The sequence below is a fragment of the Coregonus clupeaformis genome, chromosome 7 (genome assembly GCF_020615455.1).
Source record: "Coregonus clupeaformis isolate EN_2021a chromosome 7, ASM2061545v1, whole genome shotgun sequence".
NCBI lineage: Eukaryota > Metazoa > Chordata > Actinopteri > Salmoniformes > Salmonidae > Coregonus > Coregonus clupeaformis.
Window position 1 is genome coordinate 27,744,479 of NC_059198.1, and position 16,831 is coordinate 27,761,309.

Genomic DNA, 16,831 nt, shown 5'->3' on the forward strand with positions numbered 1-16,831 from the left:
CTCATTAATTAGCAGGTGAGCTAAACCTCTGAGCCATGAAATCAGCCTTACAGCAATCCACCCAAATCTCCCTCTCTCTGTCTCTCTGGGTTTGTTACAGTGAAAGCCCACATGCCCTTGGAACATGCCTATCACGCCAGTAAGCCAAAAGCCATGCTACATCCCTTTCTGCCACCTTCTCCAAAACCCAAGGGCCCCACGTGTCAACTCAATGTGAGCTACTGTATATGGGATACATTTGCTACATGCAAATACCCTGGACCAAATCAACGACATAGGAACGTGAGCATATTCTAGCACGAGGCTGGCACATGAGAGTAATCCAGAGAAGATGACGTGGGCGCTGACTATAGCATGCCAAAATGACATCACCGATATGAGAAAAAACCTTGGTGATCTTGGTCACACTTTGAGCTTTAACTTATAAAGCTTAATGAAGGCTTCAAAACTATTTAAGCCTACACAGATGTTTCACTAATCATGTTTTAGTATATCATATAATGGTTATTTAAGGAGCCCTTACATACAGTATGGTGCTTTAAAGTGTGAACTGTGAACTTGATGGATTTTTTTATGGATGCATTTAATAACAGTACAATGAAAGGGAGAATATATTAAAAACTGGCCTCCAATTGAGAAAAACCCTGAACAGAATGAAGACTGAAGAGAATCAGTCAATCAATCAATACCATACTGTATATCACAGAGTTCAATGGTTTCCTTTAACCCAGACACTGCTATGCATAAACATGCTAGCCAACAGGTTTGGTGAATTCTCCACCTCACGTGCCCAGACAGTGATCCCCTCTTTGGAATAACCACTTTGACTGATCAGGGGTTGGGCCAATAAGAGAGAGAGTGCATGAAAGAGGGGGATAGGGAAAGAGAGAGATAGCAAGAGAAGGAGATAAGGGAGGGTAAGAGCAGAGGAGGTGTAGAGACAAAAGGGACAGGAAGTACTGGTGAGGAGCAAGACTAGTCCATTGACTGAGAGACACAGGCAGATAGAAAGCACAGAGCAAGATAACTCACTTCAGATGTGTTTGATTCAAAGACTATTATTATCATTAAACCACTCAGGAACAAAAAGAAACGGTCAAGAGGAAACCAACATCTAACCAAGAAAAGATCTACAGTATTTTGTCCAACAGAAGACTGGAAAGAGAGCTGCTCTACTTGTAAAGGCAGTACAGAGACTGTTTCATTGTTTTGATCCGTCAGCCCAGTATCTGACCATCATGACACATCAGGTCAGCCGCTCTCCGTTCCTCAAGCCCTTCTACAGGAGGTCCCCGGTTGGTGGGGTCATCCCGCGACCCCAGAGACGCCACACGCTCCCCGCCAGTGAGTTCAGGAACCTGACCCCACAGGACGCCATCAGCGTGTTCGAGATCGAGAGAGAAGGTAAGAGTATATCCAGATTCTACTGGTTGCTAAGAATATTTGGATTGTATAGGATTTGTTGGACTAGAGGGGACTTTTGGGACTCATGTTCAACAAAATGCACATTTATCTTATAATTTCTAACACATAATAACAATAGCTGTCAGTCTCCATGATATAAATAGCTCAGGAAACTAAACAACGCCATAATACCACCAAATTAGTGTTTATCCCAGCTTTTTGTCCCAAAAAATTGATTGTGAATAACATCAATTGACTGTGATAAGAGAGCAAGCAGCAGTTGGCATGCCTGTAATCCCTTGTTTGTTTGCTAATCTTCCAAGATGCTTCATCTGCTCACTGCCTGACTGACCGTGTGTCTTGTTTTTCCTCCCACCAGCATTCGTCTCTGTGTCTGGTGAGTGTCCACTCACTCTTGACGAGGTGCTGAACTTCCTAAGTCAGTGTCCGGAGCTCTCCCTGGGCTGGTTTGAAGAGGGCCAGCTGGTGGCGTTCATCATCGGCTCAGGCTGGGGAAAAGAGAGACTGGAGCAGGTGAGACAGACACCACAATTTACAGTAGCTACCTCCACTGCATCTTTGGACTTGTTTTGCATGCCCAAAGAATCTAAAAAGGTAACCATCAATAAAATACAGGTTTTTTACTCTGATCATACCTGGTCATTAACCCTCCCACTGCCTTTCCCTACCCCAGGAGGCCATGACCAAGCATATCCCAGAAACCTCGGCAGTGCACATCCATGTGCTGTCTGTGCACCGCCACGCTCGCCAGCAGGGTAAAGGTTCCATCCTGCTGTGGCGCTACCTGCAGTACCTGCGCTGTGTGCCAGGCCTCCGGAGGGCCCTGCTGGTCTGTGAGGAGTTCCTGGTGCCCTTCTACCAGAAGGCAGGCTTCAAGGAGAAGGGGCCTTCTGCCATCATCGTGCCCAACCTCACCTTCCAGGAGATGGAGTACCATATTGGCGGCGCGGCCTACGCACGGCGGAACAGCGGCTGCTAGTCACTGCCGGCCGTCCCCACCCCGCTCATAATCTGATCAACCCTAGCACTGAAACCCATCCACCATGTCAACATAGACTCTGGTCATCACAGTTGACCATCCAGACCACACTACAGCAGACAGACAGACAGACAGACAGACAGACAGACAGACAGACAGACAGACAGACAGACAGACAGACAGACAGACAGACAGACAGACAGACAGACAGACAGACAGACAGACAGACAGATCCAAGCACCAACCTGGTCTCAGAGCATTTCATTTTATTCTCCATGTAAATTCGAGACACTCCATTTAGTATGATATGTTATGTTTGGTATGGTTACATAAGACAGATAGTTACTTAAGGAGGGTGGTTGGTCAGGATGGGTGGGCGTATAACACGAATGTCTGGCAACCCAAAGGTTGCGAGTTCGAATCTCAACTTTTCAACTACTTACTACTTTTTAGCTTCTTTGTAACTACTTATCATTTTATCTAACCCTTCCCCTTAGCCTAACCTTAACCGTTTTAGCAAACCCTTCACGTAACTCTAACCTTAACCCTTTTAGCTAACCTTTCATGTAACTCTAACCTTAACCCTTTTAGCTAACCTTCCCCTAACCCTAACCCTAACCTTAACCCTTTAACCTAACTCATAAACTTCACCTTAACCCAAACCTTAGCCTAGCTGATGTTAGCGAGCTAGCTAACGTTAGCCACCTAGCTAGAATTCATAACATATCATATGTTTTGAAAATTCGTAACATATTGTATGTTTTGCAAATTCGTACGAAATGGGTGATGGGCATCTACCAATTAACACATACCATACCAAACGTAACATATCATACTAAATGGAGTGTCCCAGATTTAAGTGCAGAATAATACGAAATGCTCTGAGACCAGGTTGCAACCACAGGTCCTCCATGAGAGAAGGCACTGCTCCATCAGTCTCAGCTGCAGCACCAGCAGGCTCCGAGACACCAACTGTCAGTGCCTCACAGACAGCATCCCTGACCCCCTGCAATACAGAGAGGGGACGGGCACCATCACATGAAGGGGACAAGAATGGGTTTTCTTACAAAACAGCAATAGAAAGCAAATAAAAAAAGCAAAAAAAATGCTGTTAGTGATAAAAAACAAAATCAGAATATGTTTGAGATGCAATGTCAAGTTTCTGCATACTTTATGTATATGTCATTGAATTATCAAAGTATTAATTTTGCATTCCCAATATTCTTCATTTTTATTATGCTTAATTTTGAGAGTATTTAAAGTAAATGTTCCTTGTCACAAACCACACTTTGTAGTACTATTCTTGTTTGAGGTCTTCATTATTATTAATACTACTATTGTTATTGAGATACTAATACTAACACTACTATTGTTATTGAGATACTAATACTACTATTGTTATTGAGATACTAATACTAACGCTACTATTGTTATTGAGATACTAATACTAACGCTACTATTGTTATTGCGATACTAATACTACTATTGTTATTGAGATACTAATACTAACGCTACTATTGTTATTGAGATACTAATACTACTATTGTTATTGAGATACTAATACTACTATTGTTATTGAGATACTAATAGTACTATTGTTATTGAGATACTAATACTACTATTGTTATTGAGATACTAATAGTACTATTGTTATTGAGATACTAATACTACTATTGTTATTGAGATACTAATAGTACTATTGTTATTGAGATACTAATACTACTATTGTTATTGAGATACTAATAGTACTATTGTTATTAAGATACTAATACTACTATTGCTATTGAGATACTAATACTACTAATACTATTATTGTTATTGAGATACTGTTATTGAGATACTACTATTATTAGAGTTCTCTGAGTGTGATGTAAATACTATTTTATTTTTGTAAACCCTATGAGTCCTCTGGTGTGTTGAACACTTAGGCTGTTGCTTATCCTTTTGTATGTGACTGTGTCATCTCTTATTAACACTATGATGTCCTAAGGCAATAAAGAGAAACGATGCCACTGATTTTATAGCTCCTCATACTCCCTTTAACATTGACATACACCATGAAAACAATGGTGCCTTCAACAAAGCTGATTGTTAGCGAACGGTAACTAATGTTCATGTCTGAAAGTAAAGGGCCGTATTGATCACCATAGGTGTCATCTTGGATCCATACACTTAAAACACACTGATGATGAGAGAAAATCAGACAGACTTCACTGATGGATTTCTTTTTTTTCTTTTTTACTGTTGTATTCAGTTACATATGAGTAGATAGGTAGCTAAAACACTACCTTGTTTCAATCAATCATTACTTCTTAAGAAGCAATAAACAAATAAAAGGATAGTATTCGAGTGCTCAGCGTATTGTAACAAAAATATGGCAGTAGTTGGTACATTTATCAGCAAGGCACCAAAGGTATTAATATCTGATTTGTTTGTCCCTGGTTGTTTTGAGAGGTTGCCTGAATATTAACAAAACCTACTCCTGGATTGTGAGTGTTAAAAACATAAAAATAAAAATAAAGAACAAATTGAAAAAATACAGAAATATTTCCTTCTGTCTATTGTACCAGTGATGACTCCTCCAAACCCTGCCTTATACGTGAAGAGAGAGAGAGAGATGTGGGAATGGGCTTAGATAAGGGGTTAGACCATACCCTTCTCTCCTTGGTCAGTGGAGGAGAGAAATTGGTGTGTATGGGGGGTGAAAAGAATGTGATTAATGCAAGTACTCATGACGAGTGCAGTGGCATTCCTACTTATTCATACAGACAGACCAAGTAAAAAACACAAGCATATTGTCATCAGAGTTCAGTTCACAGAGCCAGAGGAGAGGGAGTTCCACACAGGGCCCTCCTCCTTAGCCACACTATAGGGCAGAACAGATACAAGGATTGGTTGATAACACCTGCCAATCGATCCCTCTTGACCTGATGGCCCTCCTCCGGCACTACCTTCCCACTCCTTAGTGGAGGTGGGCGTTGAGGTCGTACTTCTCACAGAACTTGTCTGTGAAGGGGATGCAGGTGAGCAGCTCACACCAGTCACACTTGATGGGGTAGACATAGAAAAGCACCACGAGGCCGGCGAACAGCCCCAAGAACACCACCAGGAAGACGATGATCTGCAACCGCTTGCGGTACATGTCCATGCGTCCGAAGCTGATGTAGGGCAGGAAGGCGAAGGACAAGAAGAAGCCAGAGATGAAGCCAAAGATGTGGGCAAAGTTGTCGATCCAGGGCAGCAGGCCGAAGGCGAAGAGGAAGAGCACAACACACAGCAGCTTGATGAAGGCCCGCCATGGCTGGGCCAGGATCTGCCAGCTCTGGAACAGCTCCACAAACAGGCAGGCCAGGATGCCAAACTGGGAGCCCGCTGGACCCACCTGATGGAGGGAGTGGGAGAGAGAGGGACCGGTCAGTCAGAGGAAAAGGTCAACATAGAAATACTCAGCACCTATATTAGACACATTCTATGAGCTGCACAAAACAATGAAAAATCACCCCCAAAGTCTGAATTACACATCTTGTTTGTCTCATCCGACACTATTACCACTCATCTGATCTGATCTGTCCAAATTGAACCCTACATATTGAGGTGTGTGTGTTAATGTGTGTTATAGGGGCTTATTGAGTACCTCTGCTCTGTAGGGCAGGAAGATGGCGCTGGCCAGGTTGCCAGTGATGCCAGACAGGATGTATATGATGGAGATCCTTAGCCAGCCTGCCAGCTTCTCCAGATCTCTCAGGATGGTCATCTGGAAGCACACTGACACCATGCAGTGAAGGATCCTACAGGGGGACAGAAAGACACGTTATACCAAGCAGTGAAGGATCCTACATGGGGACAGAAAGACACGTTACACCATGCAGTGAAGGATCGTACAGCATGTATGCGCGTTTGCGCGTGAATGTAAGAGTATGTCCTCGTCATGTGATGGAGGGATCCAGCTAATCCACCTGCTTTGAGAAGGCACCTCCACAGCCAGCCAACCAGGGATCTCTAGGTTATCCATCATTGCTCTGCTGTCTGTCTATCTCCTCAAGCCTAATGAGGGCTGCTGCCTGCAGAGAGGCCACTTCCTTTAATTACCCCGGAGAGGAGAGAGAGGAGAGCAGAGGAGACAGATAAGAGGCAGCAGAGAGATGAAGGAGGACTGCTACTCTGCTCCCTCCTCAGAGTGGTACGGTACTGTACACTCAGCTCATTCTACTAATAGGCTCATGACATCTGCGCTGTGGAACCACTGACATTCTGACTGAAGGAGTTATTGGAGAAAGTGTACATGGAACATAATGGATCAGTGAGAGGACACATAATTGGTCACCCAATGGAGCGTTTGGAATTGTTGGTCACCCTTCTGCATCATCGTAATGCAACTGCTCCAGGGATGGCTAACAGTACAGTACCAGTCAAATGTATTAAATGCTGCTAAGATGGACAGAGGATTTGTGATGAAATGGCAGGGGCAGGCAGCCACTTACCCAGCGTGCAGGAAGAGAGAGAGCCACAGTCTGTAGAACTGATCTGGGATCTCTGGGTTAAGGAAAGGCAGCAGGCCACACACATCATCCATGCAGTGAACCTGGGGGAGGAGGTAGAATACATCAAATACAGGACACCATCTCTCTCTCCCTCTCTCTCTTTGTCTCTGTTACACACCCACACACACACACACACACACACACACAATAGCATAATTGATACCCACTGGATTTACAATAACTTTTTTTTACTGTCATGCTATTCTAAGATAAACATACCACTGCACATATTAGTGGTAGAGGATGGCATTTTCATTTGACACTTATTGTGGAATGAATACATCATATTTATAATGAAGAACATTCTGTCTGAATATATTTATTTGGCCCTCTATATTCTGTACCTCAGAGCAGAGGGGATTACTGTGAGGACAATTTGTCTACTCAGTAGGGAATTGCATGGCACCCTTTATTGTGATTCAACACTATCTAATCTCACAGCTTAGACCTTCCTCTGCTCCTCAACGGCTGCCTCTGACTCAGCCTGTCTCGTTAACCTAGTTGGAACGGGCCGGGGTTATGGTCTGGGTTATGAAGGGGTCAGGACTGGGGATATCGTATCCATCATTCTAGCTAGCCACTAAAGATGACTTGGCAATATACTAATGCAATGCAATAGTCAGATGGAGGTAGAAGTAGAGAGATGCTTACTTACTTGGGAGCATAGAGTAGCCTCCTCGTGGAAGTAGCCCTTCATGAAGTCACAATACTCCCTGGACGTGATCTCACACCTGAGGAACAGGAGAACCACAGCATGACCTCATGACCACACACTCTCTTGACTCCTCCTCTTCATGTGCACTGATAGGTCATGAACAAGACACATGGTGACCACTACATTGCTTACATATTGCTGCTTTACCAGATCAGTGCAGATGAACGCAAGAGGGGAGAGGAAGTCAATTTAGATTATTGAGATGCAGCCCCTGCATTGTTTAAGCATCCATCTACCAACTACATGTACCACAGACATAGGCAAATCACCACCAGTGTCAATAGTAAATAGACTCATAGGAATGTGTGTGTGTGCCTGGTATGAATGTATGCATGTTTGGTTTTGTATGTAGGTTCTCCTCACCTCCCTTTTGTGCCGATGCAGCAGGGCCGGCCTGTGATGGTGCAGTCTATGTGAGGCAGGTTGGTGTGGTTCCCTGTGTTGTACCTGGTGCAAACCTAAAAACACAGCCAGAGGAAACAGTTAGACACTGAATGATTGACAGGTCCTCTGACCTCTCACCCTGTCATCCTGACCAATAGGGTCCACAATACTCACTGGCCACTTGGTGATGTCATCAGGCCATTCATGCGGTGCCACTGATGCAGGCTCTAGACAGATCCTGTTGTGGTGAGAAAAATATTAATGAAATATTAGTATGGATACACAGTACTGTCAGTGGTCCCAATAAACACACAATGTAACTACAGTAGCATTAGGAGTGTGACGGCATACTGTTGAATGTAAGCGTGGTTCTCTCACCTGGGGTCCTGATGGCACACTGAGCCGTACTGCCTGTCTTTGCCCTCCAGCTGAGGGGTGCTGGGATGCCACGGCCACTTCACCCACACGGCCAGAGTACTCTGAGACAAAACAAAGATGTAAAGGAAAAAATATTGACCCCTGAATAAGTCTCTCATGGAGGTAGAGTAGAAAATAGTGAGGTAGAGAGAGTGAGTGAGACAGAGTGAGGTAGAGAGAGAGAGTGAGGTAGAGAGAGAGTGAGGTAGAGAGAGTGAGTGAGAGAGAGTGAGGTAGAGAGAGTGAGATAGAGAGAGACAAAGAGAGAGAATAGGTCAGCTCAGAGACTCACGACTCACCGAACACTCCTCCTCTGAGGTCTGTAGACAGCCGGAGCGGTCGTTGCGTACACAGCAGGCAGAGTGTCTCTCTATGTCTCTCTTGTCCCGGATCAGGTCGTGCACCTGCTGGTCCTGACGCATGCAGGGAGAGAACTTGGCCCCCAGGTGGATCAGAGCCTCCTAACGAGGGAGAGACAGACGGCATGCAGACAGCGAGGAATAGACACGTAAAACACCATCACTTTATCAGGCCTAGTTCACATAAGTACCTGTCAAACTGAATGGATTGCCCCACAGTGAAATAGGGTGCAGGCCAGGCAGCAGGCTGTTAGCCAACCTGCCAGCTTAGTGGAGTCTGCCAATAGCACAGTCAGTGTAGTCAGCTCAGCCATACCCATTGAGACTGTGTCTGTGCCTCGACCTAGGTTGGGCAAAACTAAACATGGCGGTGTTCACCCTAGCAATCTTATTAGGATAAAGACCTCCTCCATTCCTGCCATTATTGAAAGAGATCGTGATACCTCACATCTCAAAATAGGGTTACTTAATGTTAGATCCCTCACTTCAAAGGCAGTCATAGTCAATGAACTAATCACTGATCATAATCTCGATGTGATTGGCCTGACTGAAACATGGCTTAAGCCTGATGAATTTGCTGTGTTAAATGAGGCCTCACCTCCTGGTTACACTAGTGACCATATTCCCCGTGCATCCCGCAAAGGCGGAGGTGTTGCTAACATTTACGATAGCAAATTTCAATTTACAAAAAAAATGGCATTTTCATCTTTTGAGCTTCTAGTCATGAAATCTATGCAGCCTACTCAATCACTTTGTATAGCTACTGTTTACAGGCCTCCTGGGCCATATACAGCGTTCCTCTCTGAGTTTCCTGAATTCCTATCAGACCTTGTAGTCATAGCAGATCATATTCTAATTTTTGGTGATTTTAATATTCACATGGAGAAGTCCACAGACCCACTCCAAAAGTCTTTCGGAGCCATTATCGACTCAGTGGGTTTTGTCCAACATGTCTCTGGACCTACTCACTGCCACAGTCATACTCTGGACCTAGTTTTGTCCCATGGAATAAATGTTGTAGATCTTAATGTTTTTCCACAAAATCCTGGACTATCGGACCACCATTTTATTACATTTGCAATCGCAACAAATAATCTGCTCAGACCCCAACCAAGGAGCATCAAAAGTCGTGCTATAAATTCTCAAACAACACAAAAATTCATTGATGCCCTTCCAGACTCCTTCTGCCTACCCAAGGACGTCAGAGGACAAAAAATCAGTTAACCACTTAACTGAGGAACTCAATTTAACCTTGCAATACCCTAGATGCAGTTGCACCCCTAAAAACGAAAAAACATTTGTCATAAGAAACTAGCTCCTGGTATACAGAAAATACCCGAGCTTTGAAGCAAGCTTCCAGGAAATTGGAACGGAAATGGCGCCACACCAAACTGGAAGTCTTCCGACTAGCTTGGAAAGACAGTACCGTGCAGTACCGAAGAGCCCCTCACTGCTGCTCGATCATCCTACTTTTCCAACTTAATTGAGGAAAATAAGAACAATCCAAAAATTTCTTTTTGATACTGTTGCAAAGCTAACTAAAAAGCAGCATTCCCCAAGAGAGGATGGCTTTCACTTCAGCAGTGATAAATTCATGAACTTCTTTGAGGAAAAGATCATGACCATTAGAAAGCAAATTACGGACTCCTCTTTGAATCTGCGTATTCCTCCAGGGCTTATCTGTCCTGGATCTGCGCAGACTCTGCGAGGGCCTGGGATCGGGAGAGACACTTAAGTGTTTTAGTACTATATCTCTTGACACAATGATGAAAATAATCATGGCCTCTAAACCTTCAAGCTGCATACTGGATCCTATTCCTACTAAACTGCTGAAGGAGCTGCTTCCTGTGCTTGGCCCTCCTATGTTGAACATAATAAACAGCTCTCTATCCACCGGATGTGTACCAAACTCACTAAAAGTGGCAGTGATAAAGCCTCTCTTAAAAAAGCCAAACCTTGACCCGGAAAATATAAAAAACTATCGGCCTATATCGAATCTTCCATTCCTCTCAAAAATTTTAGAAAAGCTGTTGCGCAGCAACTCACTGCCTTTCTGAAGACAAACAATGTATACGAAATGCTTCAGTCTGGTTTTAGACCCCATCATAGCACTGAGACTGCACTTGTGAAGGTGGTAAATGACCTTTAATGGCGTCAGACCGAGGCTCTGCATCTGTCCTCGTGCTACTAGACCTTAGTGCTGCCTTTGACACCATCGATCACCACATTCTTTTGGAGAGACTGGAAACCCAAATTGGTCTACACGGACAAGTTCTGGCCTGGTTTAGATCCTACCTGTCGGAAAGATATCAGTTTGTCTCTGTGAATGGTCTGTCCTCCGACAAATCAACTGTACATTTCGGTGTTCCTCAAGGTTCCGTTTAGGACCACTATTGTTTTCACTATATATTTTACCTCTTGGGGATGTTATTCGAAAACATAATGTTAACTTTCACTGCTATGCGGATGACACACAGCTGTACATTTCAATGAAACATGGTGAAGCCCCAAAATTGCCCTCGCTAGAAGCCTGTGTTTCAGACATAAGGAAGTGGATGGCTGAAAACTTTTACTTTTAAACTCGGACAAAACAGAGATGCTTGTTCTAGGTCCCAAGAAACAAAGAGATCTTCTGTTAAATCTGACAATTCATCTAGATGGTTGTAAAGTCGTCTCAAATAAAACTGTGAAGGACCTCGGGTGTTACTCTTGACCCTGATCTCTCTTTTGACGAACATATCAAGACTGTTTCAAGGACAGCTTTTTTCCATCTACGTAACATTGCAAAAATCAGAAATTTTCTGTCCAAAAATGATGCAGAAAAATTAATCCATGCATTTGTTACTTCTAGGTTAGACTACTGCAATGCTCTATCTTCCGGCTACTCGGATAAAGCACTAAATAAACTTCAGTTAGTGCTAAATACGGCTGCTAGAATCCTGACTAGAACCAAGAAATTTGATCATATTACTCCAGTGCTAGCTTCCCTACACTGGCTTCCTGTTAAGGCAAGGGCTGATTTCAAGGTTTTACTGTTAACCTATAAAGCGTTACATGGGCTTGCTCCTACCTATCTTTCCGAGTTGGTCCTGCCGTACATACCAATACGTACGCTACGGTCACAAGACGCAGGCCTCCTAATTGTCCCTAGAATTTCTAAGCAAACAGCGGGAGGCAGGGCTTTCTCCTATAGATCTCCATTTTTATGGAACAGTCTGCCTACCCATGTGAGAGACGCAGACTCGGTCTCAACCTTTAAGTCTTTACTGAAGACTTATCTCTTCAGTAGGTCATATGATTGAGTGTAGTCTGGCCCAGGAGTGTGAAGGTGAACGGAAAGGCTGGAGCAACGAACAGCCCTTGCTGTCTCTGCCGGGCCGGTTCCCCTCTCCACTGGGGTTCTCTGCCTCTAACCCTGTTGCAGGGGCTGAGTCACTGGCTTGCTGGTGCTCTTTCATGCCGTCCCTGGGAGGGGTGCGTCACTTGAGTGGGGTTGAGTTACTGACGTGATCTTCCTGTCTGGGTTGGCGCCCCCCTTGGTTTGTGCTGTGGTGGAGACCTCTGTGGGCTATACTCGGCCTTGTCTCAGGATTGTAAGTTGGTGGTTGGGGATATCCCTCTAGTGGTGCGGGGGCTGTGCTTTGCGGAGTGGGTGGGGTTATATCCTTCCTGTTTGGCCCTGTCCGGGGTTTCTTCGGATGGGGCCACAGTGTCTCCGGACCGCTCCTGTCTCAGCCTCCAGTATTTATGCTGCAGTAGTTTATGTGTCGGGGGGCTGGGGGTTAGTTGGTTATACCTGGAGTACTTCTCCTGTCTTATCCAGTGTCCTGTGTGTGAATTTAAGTATGCTCTCTCTAATTTCTCTCGTCTCTCTTTCTCTCTGAGTACCTGAGCCCTAGGACCATACGTCAGGACTACCGGGCATGATGACACCTTGCTGTCCCCAGTCCGCCTGGCCTTGCTGCTATTCCAGTTTCAACTGTTCTGCCTGCGGCTACGAAACCCCTACCTGTCCCAGACCTGCTGTTTTCAACTCTTTAATGATCGGCTATGAAAAGCCAACTGAGAGACCTGAGCCCTAGGACCATACGTCGGGACTACCGGCCGTGGTGACTCCTTGCTGTCCCCAGTCCGCCTGGCCTTGCTGCTATTCCAGTTTCAACTGTTCTGCCTGCGGTTATGGAACCCCTACCTGTCCCAGACCTGCTGTTTTCAACTCTTAATGATCGGCTATGAAAAGCCAACTGAGATTTATTCCTGATTATTATTTGACCATGCTTGTCACTTATGAACATTTTTGAACATCTTGGCATGGTTCTGTTATAATCTCCACCCGGCACAGCCAGAAGAGGACTGGCCACCCCTCATAGCCTGGTTCCTCTCTAGGTTTCTTCCTAGGCTTTCGCCTTTCTAGGGAGTTTTTCCTAGCCACCGTGCTTCTACACCTGCATTACTAGCTGTTTGGGGTTTTAGGCTGGGTTTCTGTACAGCACTTCGAGATATTAGCTGATGTAAGAAGGGCTATATAAAATAAAATTGATTGATTGAAATTGATTGATTGGACATACAGTATCTGGTCATGGAATATGGGTGCAATGTGAATGTGCTTACCGAACTGGGCCCCACCCAGAAGTTCTCTTGTTGTACAAACTTGACATTTTCATATACACCTTTGTTTCTTAGAACCTGGGGAGGAAAACATTTCATATTTAAAGTTGATCCTGGAATGATGGAATAGAAGGTCATAATAGGCTAACGACTGTAAGATCATTGTAAAGCTGTAATGATTTGTTCGGACATTTCTTGATTTTAGTTTTTGATTATTTGTTTGACATTTTACTGCACTGTTAGGAGCTAGTAACACAAGCATTTCACTGCACCCACTATAACACCTGCTAAACTGTGTACACAACCAATAAACTTTGATTTGACTAGGGAAGTGAGGTGGAACTCACAGAATCAACCGTCTCGTGCTGGGAGAAGCCCACGGGGGCGATGCCATAGATGCAGACAGCCAGGATGGTGATCAGCAAGTGGACAACAGTGATCCAGTATGTAAAGAAAGGCCTGATGGAAACACAATGTCCATATTAGTAAACAACGGTTTTAACACAGAGGTGCTCTACACTACACCAATGATCTCATATATTGGACACATTGAGCCTCAGCATGGTCTTGGAGAGCATTACCTATGGTCATCCATGTCCTCTATCTGCCTCTTAACATAGCTGTCGATGCGCTTGCGGTAGGTGCGGTTGGTGAGCTTTCCCACCATGCCCAGCCCGTAGGGCCTCTTCTCCCGAGCGAACAACTTCTTGACGGGCACAACGATGCGCTGCCCCCGCCGCTGTCCGTTCACACTCACCACCTCCTGCCGCAAGGGCACCTTGGGCGGTCCCGGGGTTCCCTCTTTGGCCTTACGCCACCCTCGCTCTAGAGGCCTGGGAGGGGAGAGGAGACAGAGAGGAGGAGGGGTAACGTCAGTGATGACAAATTAAAGAGGAACCCATCACTGAACCACCAGTGGGGAGTGTGTGGGTTCTCTTTAAACCAAACACTGTGTCAACACAACTGAATGGTTCACTGAGATGCTCTGGTATTGTATAATGAACTATTGGATACTGGCAACAGGAAACCAAAGATACTCTAGTCATTTCAGATCTGTTGTTTCTGTGTACTTGTTGTCATGATGAGTGTGCCTGACTCACAGCATGAGGTGGCTCCTCTCCAGTTCAGTCTTGTCCAGAGCACTGCCGGTCAGCTCCGTCTCGTCCAGCTTACTGCCCTCCTCCTGCACCACATCCATCATAGCCGCCTCCGACGGAGACTCAAACACCTCGTCAGCGTATGTGGACAACTCCTCCTGCATCAGACAGTCCTGGGGGAGGGATTAGGAGGGGGTAGGACAGGTCTGAGAACAGTAGTGGGTGGAAACTAGACACATGAGATTTCCCTGGTCAGCTCACACAAGGCCATAATGAAAACACACACCAGCTGGTCGGCCAATCACAGGCCATTAGACTTTATCCTAGACTGCAACTCTGTTAGAGACCTCCAGGGGGTGCTGTATGTTCTCTTTTAGATGGAGGCTTGAGATTAGTTTCTAACTACAGACAGAGTAGATGAGGATGTGTCCTTACTCTGGCGAAGAAGGATGTGTCCAGCTCATCAGGTAAGTCCACCACGTCCTCCTCCATGAAGCTGGCAGGGGTGAAGCTGCGCCTCTGGGTCCGCCGCAGGGTGGTGTTTTCCCGCAGGGAGCGCCCCTGAGACGCACACACACACACACACACACACACACACACACACACACACACACACACACACACACACACACACACAGTATAAGCTGTCACATAGCACAGCAGGTTGTAGTGTTTTGTCTAGTGACATACAGCAAGCAAACGGTGCACACACACACACACACACACACACACCCACTCTAACATTGAGCCGAGTGTATTCTTGCATGTCAGAATTGTTGGTGACAGTACCTCATAATTATAACACATGCATTGTAGGCATATCACAGCTTGAGTACCCATGTTTGTTCATACCTCCATGTCACTCTTGCACTTCCAAAATGGTAAGCTCTTTCATAACAGTAGTTCTAAGCACAGCATTGCTGCTCTTGTACATGCAGCACATATTGTGCTCTTCCTCAACACTGAATGACACAGCACAGAGATAACAGACTGTGTCCTTTTGAAAATAAATGAATCAGCCCTGATGGAACACAGTGTTGTTTTAGAACGCTGGGGGCTGACTGATTCCACACAACTGATCAGGCCATGCTGTTTCACTGATTGGAGGGTACCTTATCGATTAAGGGAAGAGTTTGGTCATAGTGGTACTGGGTGGGTATGGTTTGGATCTGTGTGTACAGTATAGTAGAGGGCTTTAGCAGTTGACAGTCTCTAAAATAATAAATCACTTCAATAGAATGTCTTGTCACACAGCAAGCTCACCTTAACCAGAGCTGCTGCTGCCCTGAAGCTCATCTTGGCGACGGACTCCCTCTTGCGTCGTCGCGGCAGCCGGTTGAGGCCTGAGCGGGAGGAGGTGAAGGAGCAGAGGGAGGCGGCGCCGGGGGTGATGGGGGTCTGGGGCACGCTGTACCCGTCCACCTCCTCCACCATACGGAACGCACGCCCCCGCGCCAACGGGTCCACGATCTGAAGATGACAGAGACATGCAGCAGGGTTAAGAACGGGCTAGCTAGGAATGAGTTGATATTGTGAAACTCTAGATTATGTTCGAATAATCTACCTAGATTATAATTGAAAAAATACTGTGGAGATGAAAGATAAATATCGATACATCAAAAAATATATTATCAAGATCTACAATGAAACCCTCACTGAGGTGCTAAAATACTATAGGCATAAAGACCAAATATATAGATGGCAGAGGTACCATACCTTCTGCATGCCAAAGGCATGTGCTGAGGAGGGCACGTAGAGGGGCGGGGGCGTCTCGGTGCTGGTCAGAGAGATGTTGTCCTGACTGGACAGGTCCATCTCCCTGATCACCTGGGGCTTCAGACGGCCGTATCGCAGGCTGCAGTGGCGCAGACTCTTCCTCTGCCATTTCTGGGTGGCATCGCCGTCCTTACTGACCCCGAACCAGTCCGCTGTGCCCCTGACACCACAAACACCAGCCACTCAGTCCGCAGGCAGCACACATCTCATCTCACGAACCCCAACCCACCCACAGAACTCTCTCAGTCGGATCACCTAGTTCCGCAGTAATTCTCTCATAGAGGGAGTCTATTAACTCCAGCTATCTAGCAAAGAGTGCGTCAGTAAATGGCCTGTGAGATATGGAGCTGTTGATAGATGTCGTTCCTCAAAGCCCTGTTTGGAAGAGTGGGTGGGCAAACATGCAATGGACTGATAACGCCACACTTCCCAAGAAAGGAAAAAATGACTAATTGCCCTCGACTGTACTAGTAATAGGCCATCAGGCACAGACAGAGGGAATAAGCCCGGACATGTTCCAGTCCAGGCAC

At 45.5% G+C, this 16,831-nt stretch overlaps 2 protein-coding genes across 4 annotated transcripts in view; one reads left to right on the forward strand and one right to left on the reverse strand.

Annotated features, from left to right (window-relative positions):
* The first annotated feature begins 921 nt into the window (after positions 1-921).
* Positions 922-2,564, forward strand: LOC121570428 (serotonin N-acetyltransferase-like). Its single transcript, XM_041881889.1, has 3 exons — positions 922-1,404; positions 1,784-1,938; positions 2,099-2,564. The coding sequence occupies exons 1-3, from the start codon at positions 1,239-1,241 to the stop codon at positions 2,402-2,404; spliced, it is 627 nt and encodes a 208-aa protein (XP_041737823.1). The 5' UTR covers positions 922-1,238; the 3' UTR covers positions 2,405-2,564.
* Positions 2,565-4,621: 2,057 nt separating this feature from the next.
* Positions 4,622-16,831, reverse strand: part of LOC121569102 (inactive rhomboid protein 1) — a 64,409-nt gene continuing 52,199 nt past the window's right edge. For 2 of the 3 annotated variants that reach the window (XM_045221280.1, XM_045221281.1), the window contains 15 exons: positions 16,242-16,461; positions 15,789-15,995; positions 14,961-15,086; positions 14,529-14,698; positions 14,010-14,261; positions 13,776-13,887; positions 13,432-13,506; positions 8,761-8,922; positions 8,423-8,523; positions 8,219-8,282; positions 8,024-8,118; positions 7,601-7,676; positions 6,886-6,986; positions 6,039-6,192; positions 4,622-5,786 (listed from right to left, as the gene is read on the reverse strand). In XM_045221280.1, coding sequence (XP_045077215.1) covers positions 5,367-5,786; positions 6,039-6,192; positions 6,886-6,986; positions 7,601-7,676; positions 8,024-8,118; positions 8,219-8,282; positions 8,423-8,523; positions 8,761-8,922; positions 13,432-13,506; positions 13,776-13,887; positions 14,010-14,261; positions 14,529-14,698; positions 14,961-15,086; positions 15,789-15,995; positions 16,242-16,461 — 2,335 coding nt within the window. In that variant the 3' untranslated portion in view covers positions 4,622-5,366. Of the gene's footprint in view, positions 5,787-6,038; positions 6,193-6,885; positions 6,987-7,600; positions 7,677-8,023; positions 8,119-8,218; positions 8,283-8,422; positions 8,524-8,760; positions 8,923-13,431; positions 13,507-13,775; positions 13,888-14,009; positions 14,262-14,528; positions 14,699-14,960; positions 15,087-15,637; positions 15,695-15,788; positions 15,996-16,241; positions 16,462-16,831 lie in introns of all 3 variants that reach the window. The other variant, XM_045221279.1, reaches the window with a different exon arrangement.

Coding starts and splice junctions, on each gene's coding strand:
- LOC121570428 (XM_041881889.1), top strand. CDS start 1,239: ATGACACATCAGGTCAGCCGCTCTCCGTTCCTCAAGCCCTTCTACAGG. Junction 1,405..1,783: donor GTTCGAGATCGAGAGAGAAG/GTAAGAGTATAT, acceptor TCCTCCCACCAG/CATTCGTCTCTGTGTCTGGT. Junction 1,939..2,098: donor GAAAAGAGAGACTGGAGCAG/GTGAGACAGACA, acceptor TCCCTACCCCAG/GAGGCCATGACCAAGCATAT.